The sequence below is a fragment of the Dermatophagoides pteronyssinus genome, unplaced genomic scaffold, assembly GCF_027571235.1.
Source record: "Dermatophagoides pteronyssinus isolate colony J.1.1.1.1 unplaced genomic scaffold, Derpt_VIB-CSIC_2022.12 sq0005, whole genome shotgun sequence".
Lineage (NCBI taxonomy): Eukaryota > Metazoa > Arthropoda > Arachnida > Sarcoptiformes > Pyroglyphidae > Dermatophagoides > Dermatophagoides pteronyssinus.
In genome coordinates this window covers 843,663-867,281 of record NW_027461529.1, presented here as the reverse complement: position 1 = coordinate 867,281, position 23,619 = coordinate 843,663, and the positions used below count along the sequence as shown (strand labels likewise).

Below are 23,619 nucleotides of genomic sequence, written 5' to 3'. Positions count from 1 at the left end.
ACAAACATGTGTTGCTATGGAAATTTTTCACTGTGTTTGTGTGTGTGAAATACAGGATCTAATAAAATAATTTTTTTTTCTTTCCTTTTCTAGAACTATACAACATTTAAACTAAACTTTGTCGAATGAATGATCTAGGATTAGTAATCTAATCTAATCTAATCTAATCTAATCATCATTAAAAAATTATAATTATACTAATTGATTAATCGTTTTTTTTCAATTTTTTTTTGTCGTAATGATTTAATCGAATTTCTTTTCGTCTGTTATTTTATTTTGTTGAAAAAAGGCTCAAATATATCCAAAATCGATGGCTAGAAATCAAGCTCTTATTCCTAACAACAACAAGATGAAAGAGGAGAAAAAAACTGAAGAATTCAAAACGGAGACGACGTAAAACTCTTTTTTTTCATCATCATCATTTTGGATCATTGTTGAATGAATGAATGAATGATGATGATTACTGTTTAGTTAACTGGCTGGTTTGTTTTTTTTTTTTTTTTTTTTTGAAGAGAGGTGATAGCTGATATAATTTTTTCCTTCGATGTTGTTGTTGGTGGTGGTGGTGGTGGTTGTCCTGTCAATATAAAATATTATTTTGGATACTATTTTTTTTGTTGTTGTCTTGAATATAATACGCACGTATTTTTTTCAAACGATAAGATGCTTGTAGAATTTATTTATTTTCATTCAATATGATCAGAATAACTACATAAACATATTACGCACACACATGTAGAATGTGTAGCAGTATAGTTTTATAAGAATAAAAAATTTGTGACGATCATTGAATCGTGTATATCGTGCGCCAAAAAGAAAAAGAAAAAATAATAATAAAAATAAATACAACATTCATGTTAAGCATGTGCCGGTTTGCAATACAAACACATTGCACACACGCATTTGGAAAGAAACCGGGCGTCATTGATTCTGTGTGCCCCAGTGTGAGAATTCTTTCCAGTTTTTTTTTCGCTTCGCTCGCTTTGGTAAAGGAGGTGATAGAAAGCAAAAAATAAATAAAGTTTTTTCTTCGTTGATGATATCATCAACGAAGAAAAAAAAATTGAAAAAAATACAGTTTTTATATCATCAACAATCATGAGGGATCCTCTTTCTCATCATCATCATCATCATTCATCGTCCAAGATCGTTCTGATCTCATTTCCTTTTTGACTTTTTTTCTTCGTTTCTTGTTCATGAACACCACCATCAATAATGTGTGTTTAGAAAAAGAAAAAAAAATCACCTCACTTCTTCTTCATCATCATCATCATCATTTTCTTTCGTTGTCGTCATTCCATTGCCATTCTTTCAATTATTGAGTATAGTTTTATTATTGCCGCTTTTACTATTCACTGCTGCTATATTATATTAAAAGAAAATGAATAAAAATATATAATACTCTTCTTCAATATACTAATACTTGAAAGAATGAAATGAAAATAATTTTACTCCTCATTATATAAATATTATATACATACATACATTACTTCTTCTTCCTTTTCTCTATAATAATAATAATAATAATAATAATGTATATTCATCATCTACACAGCTGTGGGATTTTTTTTCCATCGCTTTACTATTTTTTCTACACAGAAGTTTAGAGAATCATATCTGTTCATACTGTTCATATCATTCTGTGAAAAGAAACAAAAAATGAAAGAAAAAAAAAAAGAATTTCATTTTTTTCTCACTTACTCATTCAATCATTCAATCCAATCATCGATTACGGTACCAATCAAAGGAAACAAAAAAAAAGTAAATTTTTCTTTATTTTTTATTTATAATTAATATCAGAATGAATTTCAACATTATCATCTATTTCAACATTCATCATTCTTATCATCATTGTTGATTGTTTTGATTTTTGTTTTGGTCTTTGGTTTTATGTGATAATATGGGCCTGTTGTTTGATTGTTTTTATTTTTGGCCTTTTATTCTAGATGAAGAATATTCTTCTCTTTTCACCTGTATGAATTTTATGTTTAAATGATTTTTGTTTGTTTGTTTCTTTGTTTTTGTGTGTGTGTGCAGGGTGTATGGGTGGTTCGTTGTGTAGGTGTGTCATCATCATCAATGTAAAATGTAAACACAAATCAACCGAATATTTGATTGACAAGCAATAAAAAAAATCCATAATTCAATGGAAATAAATTTACTTTTTTGTTGTTGTTGTTATTGTGATTTCTCTTTCTTGTCACACCATATCTTAAAGTAAATTTTTTTGGATTAATCTTTTTCTCTCTAATTTTTTTTCAGAAGAAAAAACTACTATTCTCTTATCAATGATGTAATTAAAATCTGTTTTCTTGTTGTTTTTTTTTTGCTGAAATCAAATTCATAAAAGTATCTTTAAATCAGCTAAATTACTATTTAGTAAGAAATGAAAATTGAAAGAGAGAGAAAAAAAATCAGAAATTCTCATCGAAATTTGAACCGGTAAATAGTGTTAATAAAAATGAAAATGGCGAGAAAAGTATTAATCAAAGAAGAAAAAAATTAACTTTTAGTGCATTTTATAATCATGATAATTATATTATAATAATAATAAAAAGGCTCAGGCAATCTGAATATCAACCTTTCTTTACGAGATTTAGTTAATGGTTAAAATTGAAAAAAAAACAAAAAGAAAAAATCATTGAGGTATCTGTATATGATATCAACTAATCGGTCTTTACCTTGTACATTTAAGTGTCTGTATGTGTAGGTATTATAACCTAACCAATCAAGCTATAATGTCATAAATAAGCAAAGATGTGAACTTCATCCTTTTATTTAAAAAAAACTGATGAGGGAATATTTTGTTTCTTTAGTCAGAACAACAACAAAAAAACGCCGCATCAATTCGGGATTTTTTTTCATTTCATTTATTCATTAATCCATTTTGTGCTATTCTCTCTCCCTCTCTCTTTCTCTGTGTGTGTTAAACAACCAGTCTTGTTATAATCAATTTGCAATATTCATTCAATACGATACGACAACAACAACAAAAAAAAAGTACATTTTACGTAATAAAAAAAAAAATAAAGATTCAATATTGAATTCAGTGAAATGAAATGATGCTGATGAAGGAAAGCAACAGCAAAATATTTAAAAAAGATAAATTGGATAGAACGATAAAGAAGAAAAAAAAGGAGCCAGGAAAGTGAAATGAAAACGCAAAATAAGTAGAAAAAATAGAGAGAGAAGCTACTTTAAATGCAATGTAGTAGTTTTAAAACATCCACACACACACAACATACTTTAAGTATTAAGAAAGAGATGGAAATGGATGGATTTCAAAGAAGAAAAAATAAGATGTAAAAAAAAGAGTAAAGGAAAAAGTGGGAAGAAGAAGAAGAAAACGAAATAGTGAGATTGTATCCAAAGGGAGAGAGAGAGGAAATTAATGGAAAAAATTTCATCTGATCTTCATCATCACACCAAAATGTGTGTAAGAGTATGCGTGTATTATATGATGTTTTGGTTATACTTACTTACTTAGTTACTTACTGCAGTGAAGTATCGGTTATTTCAGCCTTTTTTTTCTTCTTATTCTTCAATTACAGTCGGTATTTATTTATTTTTATTTTTATTATTCGGTAGCAACCAACAATAACATCCAACAATCATCTCAATCATCATCATCATCATAAAAATATCAATAATACATTTTTTTTCTTTTTTCTTAATAACTAAGAAAAAAGAACAATCCTTTTCCCTCCCATTCACTAAACAATTTACTTCCGAATAAAAAACCAAATGTGAGTTTTTTTTTGCTGTTGAAAACAAATTTTTTTTGTTCGGTATGATTCTAAATGAAATTCGTAGAACTGTATGTTTCATAACTAATATTATTCAGGTGATTTGAAGCCAAATAAAAATTTAAGAATTTTTTTCCTTGTTAAGCAAAAAACAAAACCCCTTCATAAAACCAAAATATGACAACAAATGAGAAAAACCTATTTTTTTTGTTGTTGTTGTATTGAATAACACACACAGACGAAGGATAGATATTCCATCAATATTGTATTGTATATAGTTTTCATTAGTATTTTCTGGATATATTCATTCATTCATTCATTCAATTCAATGTTTTTAATATATCCGATTCGAGTGGAATGTGTGCATGTGTGTATCCAATACACCAACTACACAAGAACACAAGCGCTACCAGTTGATCTTTAAACACAAACACCAAAGTATATATATAAAGATATATGTGCGCTTTATGTGTGTTTCAAAAAAAAAAAAAATTGAAATGAAAAATGAAATTTATTATCAATATTATCATTTGGATAGCTTTCTTTTATTTTCACCACATTAATAATAATGATGATGATGTGACAATCACATGGTTTCCAATGTTGATGATGATAATATCATATGTACCATTATAATAATCATTTCATTTCATTTTTTTTTTTTTTTTTTTTGATTAAAATATGGGAAAGTAAAGTATTAAAAAAAATTGTTTTGCTACCATCACTTTTGCTTCTGCCATTTTCTTATTATCATCATTATCATTATTGTCATTGGTGCTGTCATCATTATCATTCACATCATTTACATCTACCACCACCACCTTCATCATCATCATCAATTATCATTGCCATCAAAGTATATTATTATTATCCAACAACTAATACAATTTATCAATGTGTGATAGGAAAAGAAAAAAACTACAGCTACATTTTTTCTTCAACTAATTTTTTTTTGGATTCCAATGGGATAGATTTGTTTCCAATTCACTATTTGCCATTCACAATTATTGCTTCTTACCAAAAAATAAAAATTTTTTTTTTAGTATCCTCAAATTCAATGTTAGTGTTGTATATTCGTCAATTCACACACAGTTGAAATCACAGAGTTAGTTTGAAATTAATCAGTTTTAGTCCCAAGAAAACAAAATACTCATCATTTATTGGATTTTGTGAAAATTTGTTGGAACTTTTTTTGTTTTGTTTTGTTTGTTTATATTTATTCCATTCTACAAGTTCGTATAATCATCATCATAATTTTGTATTTTAAAAAAATTATTTTCATTCAAATTAAAGAATTATTAATTATTTAAATGAAAACATTTTGAAATTCTTTGATTGAAATTCTTCTTTTTGTCTTTTATTTCTCTCATCTAAATTATAGATTTATCTGAATTAAACGATCACCACCACCACCACCACCACTCAGGATCATTTTGATTACCTCTCTCTCTCGTTACATCTTTCATCAATTGCCATCATTGATATTTTACGTTATAAAATAAATCCTTTTTCTTCAAAAGTTATAAAAAAAGAAAAATTCCCAATTCCATTTTGTCATCAAAAAAAAGCAAAATAAAACATCATCATCATCATCATTATATGTTGTGTGTGTGTGTTGTATGATTTTGGTTTTGGTATAAAGTCCTAAAAGAAAATACTTTTATATATAGAATAGATAATATTTATACACCTGTATGATTTTCATCATCATCATTATCATCAGTCATAAGTTTGTACCTAAAAAAAAGTAACATCATCAACAAAAGCGGCAAAAGTGATCATTATAAAAAAAAATTTATCATCAAACAAAACAAAAACGTTATTCACAATAAATAAAAAAATCTATAACCATTGAATGACTGCAATATCATCATCATCATCATCATCATCATTATTGTCTATTTCGGCATTGAAAAAAATTTATGATTAAATAACCTAAATAATAATAATAATAATAATGAAATAAGCGGAAAACAAATTATTATTTGATCAATTAATTAGTAAAGAGAGAATTTTGGATAAAATTGAATTGTGTTTAGTTTTTTTTCGGGAAAAAAATATCATCATTCCGAGAAAATTGAAGAATTTAGTGTTATGTGTTTACATATGAGTAAATTTTTAGTGCAATTTTTTTTTGTTGTTTGTCCAACATTTTTTTTCGTACAAAATAATTGAAAATCAAAAATTGTCCATTTTGGAAAAAATATTATCACTATATTGATGAACAGAAATTTGTATTGCCGTTGTCGTCATTATTATTATTAAAAAATTTTCATCTGAAAAAAAAACAGTAATTATCCATCAATGTCATTATTATTCCTCAAGTATATCTTGATGATGATAATGATTATAATATTGAAATTTGATTAGTCAAGATCAAATAAAAGTTTAAAAAAATGCACTGATTAAATAGAATCAAGATCAGATTATTAATTATTTTTTTTAAAATCATCATTATTATCATCAAAAATTTGATAATGGATTTTAATTCTTTTAATTTTTTTCGTTACAATAAACAAACATCGATGATAAAACAATAAAAAATTATTACATTCATTATTGTGAACATTATCAACAACAATCCACAAAATTCAAATGAATGAGGAATATTGATTCAGCTTTTCTCTGGTAAAATCAATTTTTTCCAAATTAATATTTGGATAAACAACAAACAAACAAGCAAAACGTCATATTTAACAAATGATGCAAATTGTTACTTTGTTGTTGTTGTTGAAAAAGGTATGATTATCATTTGTTTCCAATTTCATTCAATTCATCATAATTCTGTTTCCTTTTTGTTATTATTATATTTCACATTTGAACTTTTAAGAAAACGCTACGCAATTAATATTATTTCTTCTTTTTTTTTGTCAATAACTAAATCGTACCAAATATCATATGACGTATGACAAACAATCATCATCAATAAAATGGATTCAATTCAATTCAATTTATTGATTGATTGTATTGATTATTTATTTATTTCTTTGATAATAAAAAAGAAAGTATAGTTTTTCTTGTTCCTGGTTATCATCATCATCATCATCATAATCATCAAAATAGACATCTTAATTTTTTTTTATAAATAATCATTCTATGATGATTCAATGATATTTTTTTGGAAGATAATAATAATTGCGATGACAGCAAATCTTATCATTGTCAATTAGCCAAAAAGTAAAAAAAAAAATAACTGTTTGAAAAATTGAAATGAAAGGAAAAGTTATCAGTGAAATTTTCAAATACAAATCATTTATGGTATGATTTTTTTTTTGATCAATCACCAAATTTTCATCCATGCTTGATGAATCAAGATGTTTTGAAATGATTTTGTTGTTGTTGCTTCTTTTTACCAATCCGATCGATTTGTTCTAATTTGAAATGATAATCATCATTATCAACACCATCATTGCCATTAAATCCTTTATTTTCATAAATATAAATTTTTATCAAAGAAAAGTATTTGGTTTTCATTTTTCTTCGATCAAAAATTATTGATCATTGAAACAGATATTGTTGTGAATATCAAATGAAGAAACTGATTAAAAATCCATTATCTTAAATTTATTATTGATTTTCTTTTTCTTTTTATCTCTGTCCAAATTTGTTTGATTTTATTCGATTTGTTTTTCTGATCCAATATTATTATTATCATCATCAATCATATTGTCTATTTTTGTTTTTTCATCAAATGCTGTTGCCTTTGTTGATTTAAACCGAATAATTCGGGTAATATTTCTTATTTTCAGGTTTTTATAACATATACTAGCTTATCATAATAACAGCTTCTTTTTTCTCTTTCTTTTTATTTTCATTAATACTTGATTGCAAATAAGATTTGTTTCTAGTTTTTTACTGTACAAATCAAATCAAGATGTACGGTAGATTGACAGACGAAAAAAAAATTCTCAAATTAATCAAAAAATGAAATTAGAAGCTACAAAATTTGAAAAAAAAGATCTTTGGTCTATTAGCAAGAAAAAAATGAACGAATCGCTGTGTAGATTATTGTTGAAATATTGAATATTTGTTGTTGTTGTTATCGTCATAATGATGTTGAAAATTTTCATCTTCAATACAACGTCATTCAAATTATTTTTTTTGTTACAATGCAAAAAATATCAAAATTCAATGAAAATTCAAGGAAGTATTGATTGATTGCCTGTGACAATCAATATTTTTGATTCATTGATTTTATTTTTCATATATTAATCATCATATTTGATTACAGATATATTTTCACTGATTCGCTTTTTATTATTATTATTTGAATTCTTTTGTTTTTATTTTTTTTTATTATTTGATCATCATTTGATTTCGAATCGGAATCATGATTGCAATAATGTTTTGTTTCTCTCTCTCTCTCTCTCTATCTGTATCCTGTTTTTTCTTTTGATAAAATATATTTGATTTCAAATATTTATCATGTTTGTTTTCTGTACATTTGAAATATAAAAACAGAAACAAAATTAAAATTGTCATATTTTTTGTTATGATAATATTCCAATTATGGAATATAATAATTTGAATGCGATTAGCATCCTTTTTTTTGTTTTGTTTTTTGCTGCTTTCCTTGTTTACTTTATTTCAATTGTAATTATTCACGAATCTAAAGAGGATAAAATAAAACAAAACTGTAAGTTGTTAACATAACTCGTGATTTTTTTTTTGTTGAAAAAAATGACAATTTTTTCGTTAGCTGCAAATTATTTTTTTTTTTACTTCGATGAAACATTTTGATGAATTCGATCATCATCATCATCATTTATGAATTTTACATGATCACGTAAATGTGATGTGTATTTCACACTACCATTTGAACATAGATTCAAGAGTAAATGAGAGAAAAGGAACTCAATGCTCAACAGTGTTTTCAATTTGCAATGAAAAAAAGTAAAAGAAAAATAATCCAGCAAACGATTGCATCTTTTTTTTCTCATCCTTTTTTTCCAGCAATTTTTCTTGAATATATTCAAAATGTAAATTTTCACCATCACCACCACCACCACCACCACCACCATCATTCTCATTCTGCTGCTTATGCTCAATGATTTATGCAGGGGAAATTTTTTCTCAACACAAATATATTGTATGTATTCAACAATTCTTATATGCTATAGCATTCAATGGTTGCTTTTCAATCAATATCAGGCCAAGAAAAATGAGCTTCAAACTGTAAATGAATGAATGAATGTTATCATATTTGATCAAACCGAGGAAAAAAAAGGCAATTTATTATCGATATTTGTTCATATATATCAATGAATTTGTTCACAAGATTAACCTATAATATAAATTATGTTGTTTTTTTTAAAATTAATAAATATAACCGATAAAATGAAATGAAAACTTAAACTAAAATGATAAGATTTATGAGCGATAGAGAGAGAAAATACCATATAATAAAAAAAATTGCGAACAAAAAATCCAAAACAAATTTAGGGAAATTTTTCTAAAATTCTTTGATCAAAAAAAAAGAAATGAAATGAAAAGCAAAGATTTTCACCTTCTTACCACCATCATCGCCAAAAAAAAAACCAAACCAACCAACAATGCATTAACACTTTGATTTCAATGAAAATAAAAAATCGATTATCATTCAATAATTTTAGAATCTCAACATTATGAATTTCTCAAGGACAGGATTATATGTATATGTATGTATGTGTGTGTGTGTGTGTGTGTGTGTTTGATTTGTTCCTGTTAATAAAACGTTTCAATATTTCTTCTATATCATAATGAAAAAATCAAAATGAAAATTCAAGAAAAAAAATATCCAAATTACTTTACTTTTTGTAGTTGGAAATGATTGGAAATAATTTTCTTTTTATTTCTTGCTGCTGCTGCTGCTACTAAATATTTAATGATTTTGAATTAAAAATCTCTCTCTTATAACATCATACTCTTTTGCTGTTACTCATTGATACTCTGATTTTGGCATTTTTTTCCTTTTTTCTTCTTCTTCTTCTTCTTCTTCATATTTCCAATTAACATCAATTTATTTTATATATGTGAATAAATGACGATCATCAAACAACATGAAATGTGTATGGATGGAGTTTTTTTTCTTCTTTAAATCTTTTTCCCCACCAAAAAAAAAAAAAAATGATATTTAACATTTGTCACACGATCACACTATGTGAAAATGAAGGGAAAATTGTTGCGTTTTTTTCTGCAAAATCTTTTTCTCTTTAAATTCATTTCGTTTTTTTCAAATATTTATTTTCACTTTTGTACTCATACATTATTATCTACTTTGGTGAAGATTTTTGACATTAAAAATCCTATGATTTGAAGAAATGATGATCGATTTTTTTTTTATTGAATCCAATTCATTACATATATCCCTTTGTATGTGGATTACTTGATGGTGGATGTGGATGAAGATGTTTTCTTTTATCTTCCATTTTTTTCCTAATATTTTATTTTTTTTCCAATCACATTTTTTATCATTTTCGTGGCCTTGAATTATTAAGTTTATCGCTGTCATTATCTTTGTTTTCATTTTTGTTGTTGTTGTTTTTTTTTCTCTCTCATATTCGTATTTTAAATTATTCTTTCATCTCATATTGCCCAGATAATGATGATAATATTTCCAATATTTCTTTTTTTTCAATTTGGTTTTCTTTCAATTTGGTTTTGTTGTCAAATATTTTTTACGAACTTTTTACTGACTGACTGACTAACTGATTGATTGATTGAATTGTAGAAAAAAAAGTTAAAAATTTATTTTCATAAATGAATTTAAGTTTAAAATATCTAGTATGATGATGATACATACATACATACACATATATGATATCTTTTTAAAGATTACACATATTAATGTCATTTTATAATGTATCTCGTTGATATTTGAGTTTATGAGTTTTGGTTTTTGTTGAGATACAATATTTTTCTTTCTTTTGGTAACCATGATCAAATTGGTATCATAATCATCATTATTATTATCAATCCAATATTGTTGTTATCATTGAGTGAAAATTTTCATCGTCATCATTGAATGAACCAGAAAAAGGAGACTAATTTATCGACTCCATATTGTTTTCTACTATTCACTACTATTAGATTTTTTCTTGTTATTAAACTTTATGTGTTTCTGTGCCATTAAATTTATTTGTTGTGATTTTTTCTTCAGTTTTTATTCTATGTTATTGAAGAATATTCTTGGAAAATTTAAATTCTAATCATTTTGTTGTTGTTTTTTAAAATTATAGATAGCTGAGAAACAACAAACCAAAACAAACAAACATTCATTATAATTGTGTTTGATGCTTCAATTTTTGTTTTGTTTTGTTGATTCAAATAAAAATTCTCATCATTGAAGAATAAAAACTTTTTGTTAAAATTTTTCACGATTGAATCAATCAATTGGCAACCGACACCATTGCCAACGAAACAATTTTATTGTTTCAACGGTTCTGGTTATGGAATGGAGCCTATCATCGAAGTTGAGGATACGAACGAAGAAGATTATAGTTTTTCTGGTTCTGTGTCCTCTTCAACACCATCACCTCCACATGTTACTTCTTTATCATCTGCTATTACAATTGGTACACAATCATCATCAGCATCAGCATCAGCATCATCATTAACATCATCAACAACAACAAAAACATCAACCATACAACAATATTCACAACTACAAGCGATAACTACAGCAGTGACAGAAACGCCTACAGCTATAAATGAAACAATAGCATCAACATCGGCAAACATAAATGAATGTGATTTAATTGATGATCATTCAAATATACAACTTTTATCACCGATTCGAACAACAACAGTTACAATGAATCAATCAAATATTATTCATAATTTGGATAATGATCCATTAACAGATCTATCCAGTATGAATCAAAATTCACAATTTCGTTCACGTGCCTATACATGGCCACAATCGTTAAGTTTTCAACAACAACAACAAGATGAAGAACAACAAGATGAATATGGTGATGATCAAATACATGGTGATGATGGTGATTTTGTTGATATGGTCATCGGTATTGGCTGTGATGGTGTCTCAAATGCAATCATCAATCCATCATCTATTGTAACATCAATGGATTTAACTGATGTTGATTCTACATTATTATCAACATCGAATCGACATCATCATCATCACCATCATCACCACCAACAACAACAACATCAACCATTATCATCATCATCATCATCATCATCTATACAACAACAAACACAGCCATCATATTTGTTGCCAAACAATGTTGATACACCAATGTATATGTTTGATGATTCAGTGATTAATGATGGCCATAACGATCCAAATGGATCAATAAATTCAATACAAATTCTTTCCTCGCATCAATTTTCGCAGCCAACCCTACCACAACATTCGCATCAACAACATCTATATCCGTCTAATAATAATAATACCTTTCGATCATCATCACCATCATCAACATCAATCAATGAAAATAAAACTATCCAAAATCATTCATCTTCATTATCTACCTCTGCATCTTCATCAATGACAACATCGAATAATCCGGATAATTTGAATGATACAGAACAACAGAAACAACAATTATATTATACAACACCGGCTGATAATAATAATGATACAACAACAGCAACATATTCTAGTCTAAAAATTAATACAACACTTGGTATTTGTGCAAGTGATTCACAATTATCCAATGGACAATCTCCATATTTACATCGTTCTGGTTCCGAATCCGGTACATCATCATCAGCATCATCAAAAAAAGTTACATCCAGACGTAATGCATGGGGTAATTCATCATATGCTGAATTAATTGCTCGTGCAATTGATGGATCACCGGATAAACGTTTAACATTATCACAGATATATGAATGGATGGTACAAAATGTTACATATTTTAAAGATAAAGGTGATAATAATTCATCAGCTGGTTGGAAGGTAGGTGTTATTAGGACAAATTTTATTGATTTTTTATTTGTTTATTGTCACGTTTTTTTCATACATTTCCGTTTTCTTTTCTGGTACAACATTATCAATCAAATGGTAGAAAAATTGGAACTAGGTTTAAATTTTTATTTAACCATCATCAATTATATACGCTTATAGACGCACTAGTTGTAAGTCATACGATACATTTACAAACAAACAAAAAAAAAAAAAAAAATACACCAAAGTGATCAACAAAACATGAATTAAATAGAATTACTTTTGATACAAAACGAAAGAAAAAATTTTATTATACATTTGATTTTTAACATAATAAAATAATGATTATCTAATTATAGTTTTATTATTGTCTAATGATTGTGTGTGATATATTTTCATAGAAAAATAAAGATTTGAAGCAAAAATAACTAAGAAAAAAAAAAATTCTGTTATTATATTGCCCCGAAACAATAATCAAAACAATTGATAAATAATTTCATAGTAAAAGTTTGTTCATTTTGTGCCTTTAAGGCTACTATTTTCAATCATCAATGATTATAGGAATCGTTCTAAGTAAATCAATTTTTTTTCGGTTATCGTTGTTAGTGGAGATAAACTGATCAATCCAATTAATTGAATAAATTCGGGCTAAACGATTTTATCAAAGCATCTTATTATTATTATCTTATTGTTTTATTTAATTGATACTATTAACATGGAAATCTAACAAATTTTTTTTCCATTGATTATCATTCTTCAATTTATCCATCAAATGGTTATTAACCTGATCATTTGATTTACTTAAGATTTAGATTATAATTCACTATATTCTATCTTGCTCTATGTTCAAATGACAAATTCAGACGTATATAGTGTGATGTTATTTGTCATCATTATTGATTTTTTTTCTCACTCGCTCTACTTTTCTTATTTCAAATAAATCAACGAAAAGAAATTCTCTTTTTTTAAAACAAATTTCATCCTCATCATCATTATTATTATCCAAATATGATGTGAATGTTGGTGTTTATGCGATTGACATGATGATAATGATTATGATTATGATGGACGTAAACTAAATTGATTTTGGCAAATTTAATTTAACACATAAAAAATTTTTTCCCTTATCTTTATCCATTTCGCCAATAATCATCATCATAATTATCCAGATCAGTTTTACTGTAAAAGTAATTTGAAAGTTCACGTAACATGAATATCGAAAGTGAGTGAGTGAGAGAGAGAGAGAAAAAAAGACATTTGGATGATAATTTCAAGATAAAAACAAAAAAGAAGCTTTAATCTGTGTTCATCATTAAAATATTATCTGAAACAATTTATTAGATCATGATAATGATATTTGGGAGGTATTGAATTTCAAAAAAAAAATTATCTAATCATTGACTGAAATGACGATAAAAATTCGAAAACAAAACTGGATCCAGGTATTCCATGATAAATGCAGCTATATCATCATTATTAATAAATTCTATTTTTTTTCTCTATCTCTCTTTTTTCGAAATTCTTATCGATAATCTCATAAGAACAAGTTGGTCAATTTCATAGGAATTTTTTTTTTTTTTTTTTGAGCATATAACAAACTAAACAGAATTTATTTTCTCTTTTTTCATTTTGCTTTCAATTTATCTCATTCTGAATTTTTTCGGACGCAGATGTTTTAATAATCTCTAAATTTTTTTTTTTTGCTAACAATTCAAGATTTAACATTAGATAATAGTGATTACTATCTACTACCACCTACGCAATCCAACTGATTCAATGCGACAAAAATTTTTTTCATTAATAAATTATTAAAATATACATGCAGGAAATGGATATTTTCAAGTTATCAAGTTTTTTTTCTTGAAATAAAAATCACTCATAATCGAAACAAATAATGATGAATGAATGTTTACAAGAAGATGGTTCACAATCGAAAAATTTATTTTCTTTCGATATTTTCAACATAAGCAAACATACTTATATCAAAATATTATTGATTTATTCGGATTGTTTACTTAGTAATCACGTGGTAATTGATTATTAATGTTGTTGTTGTTGTTGTTTTTGTTATTGGTTTGTTAGCTTTTTTTTTCTGATCCATTCCGTCTGTCATTGGCATTTACTAACTAACCACAAACTTGTCAAATTTATATTCCTTACCCACACACACACACACGCACAAATATTTTAAATACATCTTTTATTAGATGCTGATTAGTGAAAAAAAAAGAATAACAACAAAAAACAACAACAAGAGTTCAAAGATTTGTACATTCTCTCTGTGTGTGTGTGTGTGTGTGTGTGTGTGTGTCGGTATGTTGGTGCTTGTGTTTTTCTATTTGGATTCTTAATCCTAAATCTTGTGCATTTATTATTTGTAATCTTGGAAAATTGATTTTGTTTTTAGCAAGTTTCAATAATTTCAATTTTTTTCAAAATAATTTTGTTTTCTGTCAGATGAGGAGGTTGAGAAAAAAAAGTCTTTTTATGTTTTGGCGTATTCCAAAAAACAAAATTGATCATTTTCTAATATCGATCTTGATTATTAATCGGATATGATTATACCTGTATGTAATTCTCTTTGTGATCGATCTATTCGATCATTTTTGACATCTGTTTTTTTGTTCGTTCGTTCGTTTTCAATAAAAATATGAAATATATCTAATTTTTTTCGTCTCTTTTTTTTCATCTCATATAATATTTTAATGATTTTGCAAAAAAAAACTTCATTTCACATATAAAAGAGATAAAGGGAAGGGGAAAAAAGAAACATGTGAAAATGAGATTTTGATTAAAATTGCCATTATGAACAACAACAACAAAAAAAAACAAACTTTGATCTTAAACATATATATCATTATAATTATATACATTGGTAATGGACTGATGATGATAAAGCCAAAGGAAGAAGAAAATAATTTTTCAATGAAAATTCACCAAAAAAAAAGTAATGCAGTCATTTAAACTCTTTTTTTTCGGTCATTTGAGAAATTTATAAAAAAAACAACAACAAATTTCATTATGATTAAATCAAAAAAATTTTCGAATTAAATTTTTTTTCTTCTCTCATTTATTTCAATTTCAATTTTTCAAAGATTATTAGCTTTTGGAATTATAATCAGGTAATTACTTTTATAAAATGCCTTAAAGGGTTATACAAAACAAAACACATTTATAACTTATTTATAATTGTTATATAACTTGTTGTTGTGTGTGTGTGTGTTAATTCACTTTCAATATTTTGTTGTTTGTTCCTTCATAACCAAATATTGTTGATTTGAATTTCTTCGTATTTATTGTTCCAGTTATTTTTTATTTTTTTTTTTTGCTTTACTGCATTCGTGTGTACTTGAAAGGTTTCAAATAGAAAAATATCTTGCTTTTGAAATGCATATATTAAAAAAAACAATCTGTGATTCCGTTTGCACTAAACACACATTCATACAGAATCATCTTATAAATCATATTGGCCAATGTTATATTGAAAAGAAAATTATTCATGAAGAAACAAATATAATTTCTTTTGAATTGCTTATATATTTTTGTTTCAAAAACATTTAGTATAAAGAAAAAAAACTATACCAAATGAAATTCAAATCCTTATTAAATTTGTTTATTCTACGAATAGCATAAATATTGTGTTGATGATGATTGTTTTATTTAAACAGCATCCTATCTCTTGTTAGATACTATAGGATTAGTTACTTTTTTTTGGTATTAAAGAAGATCTGAATCAAATTTGAATTAAAATTAAATCAACAAGAATTCAACAGCCAATACTATTCTGCACACCTACAATCTTTTTATTTTTCTTTTTTATGAAATTAATGAATTAATCTCACCAATTCTTCATTTTTAAATGAATGATAATAATGAATGATTGAACCATTTTCTTTTTCAATAATCAACATTATCTATTCTGTTGTGTAAATATTTTTTTTCCGGTTTTTTTATTTCATTATCTTGATAAACTTTTTATTATTTTTTTTTATGATAATTGTTTGTCAGTGGTGTGTGCATGTTTGTATTTCCATAAGGACTAAACTTTTTTTAAAAAAATATATATTTTTCTATTTAGTTATTTCAATTATTTTCTTCTTGTTTTGAATTTTAAAGAAAAACACTCGTTAATGACAAATATTAAAAAAAAATTGTTTTTGATTCAATCAATTATTTTATTCATGTAAATTATCCTGTGTATCTTTGTTTGAGGCTATACAATTTTCGACAAAACGAAACAAAAAAATTGAATACATGAAACATATATTTGCTATAGGCTGTGTGTATTTGATTTTTCTTCTGCCACACACACACACACTGATCGGACATCGGAGTTAAAATATTTTGAAAAAACTAACTTTGTGTAAATGTTGAATGAATATGATTTGATGAATATATATGAAGAAAATCAAAAAAGAATTTTTTTTCTTGTGAATAAAAATTGCCATTTAAATATTCATTATTCATTATGAATTTTGGCATTATTCAGCAGAAAAAAATGAAGAAAAACTGAATGAATGAATAATTTTTGGTGATAATAAACAAAACAAAAAAGAAAAGAAATGCATAGCAAAAGAATTTTTTCTTTTTCTTTTCAAATTAGGTTGAAGGTCTTTCAGAATTTTTTGTTTTTAACATTGAATTTTCTTTTTGGTGGTGATGGTTGAAACTCTTTTTTTTTATTTCAAACAACGGTACTTGGCTTTATGCCGACAAATAAAGAATGTAAGTAATTTTGAGCGTGAATTTTGTTTTTTTCGTCTTTTCAATCACACACATATCTGGATGCTATTTTTGGATTTTGTTGTTGTTGTTGTTCTTGTTTTTCTGATTTCTAATCATTTCTATCTAAGGATTATTATTTTATTGTTTCTGGATTGTTTTTTTTGTATGTTGGCGATTATTATCATCATTATCATCATCATTCGATTTGTGTAATTTTTTTTTGATGCAGATCATATAAATAATTTAAATGTCTATATCATTCATCATTTTTTTCGTTGTTGGTTGCATTATGATAATGTTTAAAATGATGATGATGATGATGATTGACTATTTTATGATCTCAAATTGTGTACATTATTACATATATATCGAATTTATGAATGTTTAAAACAAAACTTGTATTATAAGATGTGTAAATTTGATCCATTTATCTTATGATGTAAAGTTTAAGTTTTATTTGGGTTTTTTCCTATTTTTTTTCCTTGTCAGCAGTTACCGGGCCATCGTTATATTGAATTTTCTATCGAAATAATGTTTTTTTTTGACCCAAATTTTTGTCTGCTTTAAAAAATGTAATCTAATCAACTTTTACATTGTTTTTGGCACGGAACTTATGAAAAATTTAATAATTATAAAATTTTTAAATGGAACAAAATAATAAAAATTTCGGATCATATTTGATTAATTTAGATTTAGATTTTCTTGACATTGATTATATTTACATGAAATGAAATGTGACCAGGAAAAGAAAAAGTGCATGTTTTTTGTTCATTTTTTAAGATAATAAGATTTATACTAATTTTTTTTTCCTGTTGTTCAATAAATAGAATTCTATTCGTCATAATCTTTCATTACATAATCGTTTTAAACGAATACAAAATGAAGGAACGGGAAAAAGTTCATGGTGGGTTATAAATCCGGATGCTAAACCTGGTAAAGCTCCTCGTCGTCGTGCAATTTCAATGGAAACACAACATTACGAAAAACGTCGTGGCCGTGTTAAACGTAAAGTTGAACAACTTCGTATGCAAGCCAGAAATTTTGGCAAATTAGGTGATAATATTTCATTGACTACGTTGTCCGAATATCCAAATATGAATAAATCGACTGATGGTTCAATGATTTCATTAACTGGTTATCCAGATCCATTGATCGACAGCGATAAAGGAATCATTAATCAAACAAATTTAAGTTTGACAAGTTTAAATTTATCCGATTCGATCAGTGGTGGTCATTGTTTACCATACAATAATATTCATGTTACAAGTCCTGGTTCAACCGAAAGTTTTGATATATTTGCTGATCCAGCAATGAATCATATTGGATCATATTTTCATTCATCTAATTATAGTCCAAATGAATTTAGACCACGTGCATCATCTAATGCATCGTCTACCTGTTCGAATTTGCTGCTCGATATTCAAGACAATCATCAGGTTAGTTTTGTTTTCTGTTTTTTTTATTTAATGTTTTTGTTTATTTTCATTATCATATCATAATCATTATTTTCTCATTAATCAATTGATTCAATAATTCATCAAATTTAAAAATATAAATAGTCATCACCAATGTCACATTGGTATGGGTCCAATCAAATAAGCAATGGCTATAATAATAATGGTAATCACACGAATTTGGATTCACATCTAATGGAATGTTTACATTTGGATACTGTACAAATTGATTCGCCAAATCATATAGCAGCTGATTCTAATTATCAATTATTGGTTGAACAACAACCAAATGATGTACAAATGTTATCGACAACATCGATTACAACAAATATTGTTGATGAACAATCATCATCAGCAATAATGACAAATCAAATGGATTCAAATGTAAATGCGCAAATTACCAACACAAAAATTGATACACATTCTCAATTACAAAACAATTCAACACTTTCATCATCGGCAACATCATCATCGACATCATCATCAACATCAACTAGCTCAACATCACCGAATATTCGTCGTGGTTCATATCGTGATCTCTTTAATCGGGTTCAACAGGGACAACAACAACAACAACAAGAGCAAAATGCATCTCTTCATTTATCGCCGAATGGTAATAACCTTGATCATCATCACCATCATCATAATCATCATCATCAACAACAACATTCAATATCACCATCATCAACATTATCTTCGACAACAACAACAACGACCTTATCAACATCGGGATCATCATCATCATCATCATCGTCATCATCATCAACAACTCCATCATCATCAACATCAATTTCATTATCGACAACAAACCCGAACCAAAAACAAGTGCCGAATATGAATAAAATCAATTGTGGTAGTAGTAATACAAGTGCATGTAATGGAAATGAAAATTCCAATTCCAACAACAATCATTTGAATACAAATGGCCAAAATTATTATAAATCATCACCAGCATCAATGTTAGATACATTGACATTGAAACAATCAATTATCAATGATAATAATGATGATGAATTGATTCAATCATCATTATATGATTTACAACAACAATCAAATACATTTACAGAATCATCATATCTTTTACAATCACATCATCATCATCAACAGAATAATAATAATATTAAGCAAATGCAACCGCCATCTTCAGCATCATCATCAACATTGTCATCACAGCAACAAACCTATATGGATCTATATGGAAATCCACCTGGTCAATATAATTCATATTCGAATGCATATGATACGAACAATACTCTTTATGATATTTATCAACCGAATAATAATCATAATCATCAACAACAACAACAAACATTATATCATTCAAATGATTTGGGCAATTTTCATTCGGGTAATGGCAACAATAATCTGGAATATGATTTTGATCAGATGCAATCAGATTTATTGCTAACTTGTGGCGGTGGTGTTGGTGGTGCTGATTCAATGATTGATCAAGGAATGCAACAAAATTTAATTACAGCCGATATGACCGGAAATGATTTTAATAATCATCATCAACAACAACAAAATAATCTACAACATACGCCATTTACTAATCAACAACAACAACATCACAATAACAATCAAAGCGGTATACCAGATTCACCACCTATGAATTGTCCACCATTGGTATCACATCATAAAACGGGTAGCCAATTATCCTTACAACAACAACAACAATCGGCAACATCAACAAATTTAAACACTACCAATCAAGAATCATCATCATCATCATCACCAATGATGGAGATTGGCATCTATAATAATAATAATAATAATAATTCTATTCAACAACAACAGCAGCTACATAGACAACAATCATCACCAACATCATATATAACATTGAGCAATAGCTCAACAACAGTTACGAATGTTGATAATGATACTAATACAAATAATAATGGTGAATATCATCATGCTCATCATCATTTATCTAATGGGAATCAAACAATTGATCATCATTTACAAGCATATGCTCATCAACAACATCATCAAACAATGTTTGAAACAACAACAACTACAACTTCAGCAACATCGACGACAACAACATCATCATCATCACCATCATCATCACTATCAAAATTATCTCAATCTTTAAGATCATCACCATCATTAACATCATCATCAACGATTGCATATCAATTGGAATTAACACAAACACCATCGATATCTATTGAATCATCACCAACAAATAATATTCATAAAAATGTTGGTAATGGTGGAATTGGCAATTTGGTTAATTTAAATGATGAAAAAAATGTTGGTCCATCACCACCCCCACCACCAACACAGGTTAAAGTATCCAGATCTTGGGTTCACTAGTCATCACCAAATTAAGAAGAAATCTAAATGTTTAATAAATGTGTGAATGATTGAAACTTGTTTACCTGTGGTATATCAATGGCCACATATATCACGATAACATAAACCTTCGTCTTCTTCTACGATAGGATTATTTCATTTTATTTTCATTTTTTTGTTCAAAAATCATTTCATTTTTCTTTTCTGATTTCTATTTCTGGCTTTGCTCATTAAAACAAAACGTTTTTATCAAACAAACAATGATGATGATCAATATGTATTGATTTATATGATAAAATGGCGATTTATTAAATAAATCCTATACATATAAATTCGTCAAATACAATGGTGAGTGATTAACATTTTACATTTTGATTTTGATCTACAAAAATTGATTCATTTTTTTAATTTCTTTTGTTTTGTTTTGTTTTGTTTCTCCTTTTTTTTCTACAGTTCCAGATCCGCGAATCTCGTATCGACGATCTCATTCAAAATGATTCTGTCTATGAAAATGTTATCCTATCTTTTTTTCTCATTCTCATTGTTTTTTTTAATCAAAATAAAAAGTTTCATTTTATTTTTATTTTTTCACAACAATCTCAAATTTCGCTTATTTCATATTTTCATTGATCATAATAATTATTATTCAGATTGATTCAAAACACAAACAAACAATCATTTTCAAAAAAATTATAATAAATTCCATCAATTTCTTCGATTCTTCATATCGACAATTTATTTGTTATTTGTTTTTTTTTCTTTTTTTCTTTTGGGCATATACACGAACATCATCATCATGACAAATTTCACAGATAATTTTATTCTTTTTGCAAAACGATAATGATTAAAAACAACAAATTTTTTAATTATTCAAGGTTAGCGAAATTATATCAAATAAATAAATAAAAATCACTCAAAATAAACAAATTTTCAACAAATCCAAATCCAAATTCAAATTCAAATTCAAAATCGAATTACCAGCCGATAAAACATACAAAAATGACCGAATTTTATTAATTTTTTAAACAAAATATATCTTAATCATGAAAGAAAAACAAAATTTTTGTTAACATTATATATATTTTTTCACCGAATTTCCTAACCCATTAACTTTTTCTCTCTCTCTCTCCCGATTCTTTGTTGGAAATTTCTCGATGAATAAATCGAAATTATACAAACATTAACCAAATATGAACAATCTTTGTTAGCCTAACCTTGTTTTTCAAAATTATCATCACTATGATCATCACAACAACAAAATCCTATTGAACCGAAATGAACAACCGTTTACAGTTTTTTTTTCGTTGGTTGCTTTGCTTTATCTCTATGGAGAAAATTCTACAATTTTTAACAAAATCAAAATTCATATTTTTTTTTGAAAAGATTCTCAGGTTTTTTCCTCACTCTCTCTCTCTCTCTCTCTCTCTCTCTCTCTCTCTCTCTCTCTCTCTCTCTCTCTCTCTCTCTCTCTCTCTCTCTACAATTTTTTTTTCGTTCAAACTTTATAACAAGGCAGGAAAACAATGAAAAAAATCAATGTATATTCTTTTAACAACCACAACAACAAAAAAATCCTTTTTATTTTTATCAAAAATTTTTTTTTTCATTTAATTTTACTTGTTTATTTGTTGGAATTTTTAATTTTGCTAATTTTTATTTTATTTGTTTTTTCCGGATAAAAAAACGAAACTGATTCTGTGTTATGAATTTCTGTTGTTTTGAACAGAATCTATTGATCCTGTTTTTTTTTAAATTTTATTTTAAATGAAAAAAATCTAATTATTTTTTCATTCATTAATTATTGTCCTTTACTTATATTCAATCTTTATATATATGAAAAAAAATATTTGTTGTTATAATTTGTTCGTTTCTCTCTCTCTCTCTTAATTTGTCTTTATAAAATATGATGTCTCAATTATTATTATTACATTACAAATCATAATATCATTATCATCATCATCATCATCATCAATATATTCAAAATATATATTTTCTCTTTCACTTTCTCTCTCTTACATGAAAACACTCACAACAAACAAACAAACAAACAAAAAAGTATAATGATAAACATTGATGTTGAATTAAATGAAAAAAATTATGTTTAAAATAATAATATTCTTGATTCTGGTCATATTTATTTATGTGTGTGTGTGTGTTTTAAAAAAGTAACACTGAATGATGAAATATTAGTAAACAGAAGATAAAAGAAAATTGGACAAAATTTTTTTTTTGGAAATATTATTATTATTATTATATTGATCTGATGCCTTTCTCACATAATTGACCTTATAATCACTCTCGATTCATTAATATTTGAAAAGAACGGAACAAGAAAAAAAACAGCTTTAAAATAATGGAATAAAAAAAAACCGAACATAACCAAAATTAATATTTTTTTTTAATATAAGAATTAATTTTATCATGTTAACCTACATTGAAAAACTATTCTGTTGATTTTTTTTGATGATTACATAAAATAAACAATTTACATAGAACCTATACA

At 26.4% G+C, this 23,619-nt stretch overlaps 1 protein-coding gene across 3 annotated transcripts; it reads left to right on the top strand.

Moving 5' to 3' along the window:
• Positions 1-6,175: 6,175 nt before the first annotated feature.
• LOC113789594 (uncharacterized) lies at positions 6,176-23,247 on the top strand. Of its 3 annotated transcripts, XM_075820159.1 has the most exons (6): positions 6,176-6,485; positions 8,700-8,835; positions 10,964-12,651; positions 18,192-18,800; positions 18,924-21,464; positions 21,570-23,247. In XM_075820159.1, the coding sequence occupies exons 3-5, from the start codon at positions 11,179-11,181 to the stop codon at positions 21,135-21,137; spliced, it is 4,296 nt and encodes a 1,431-aa protein (XP_075676274.1). In that variant the 5' UTR covers positions 6,176-6,485; positions 8,700-8,835; positions 10,964-11,178; the 3' UTR covers positions 21,138-21,464; positions 21,570-23,247. The 3 variants fall into 3 exon arrangements, with proteins under 3 accessions (XP_075676274.1, XP_075676273.1, XP_075676275.1); XM_075820158.1 differs by lacking the exon at positions 8,700-8,835; XM_075820160.1 differs by lacking the exon at positions 6,176-6,485 and having other exon boundaries at positions 8,483-8,835.
• The last annotated feature ends 372 nt before the right edge of the window (positions 23,248-23,619 follow it).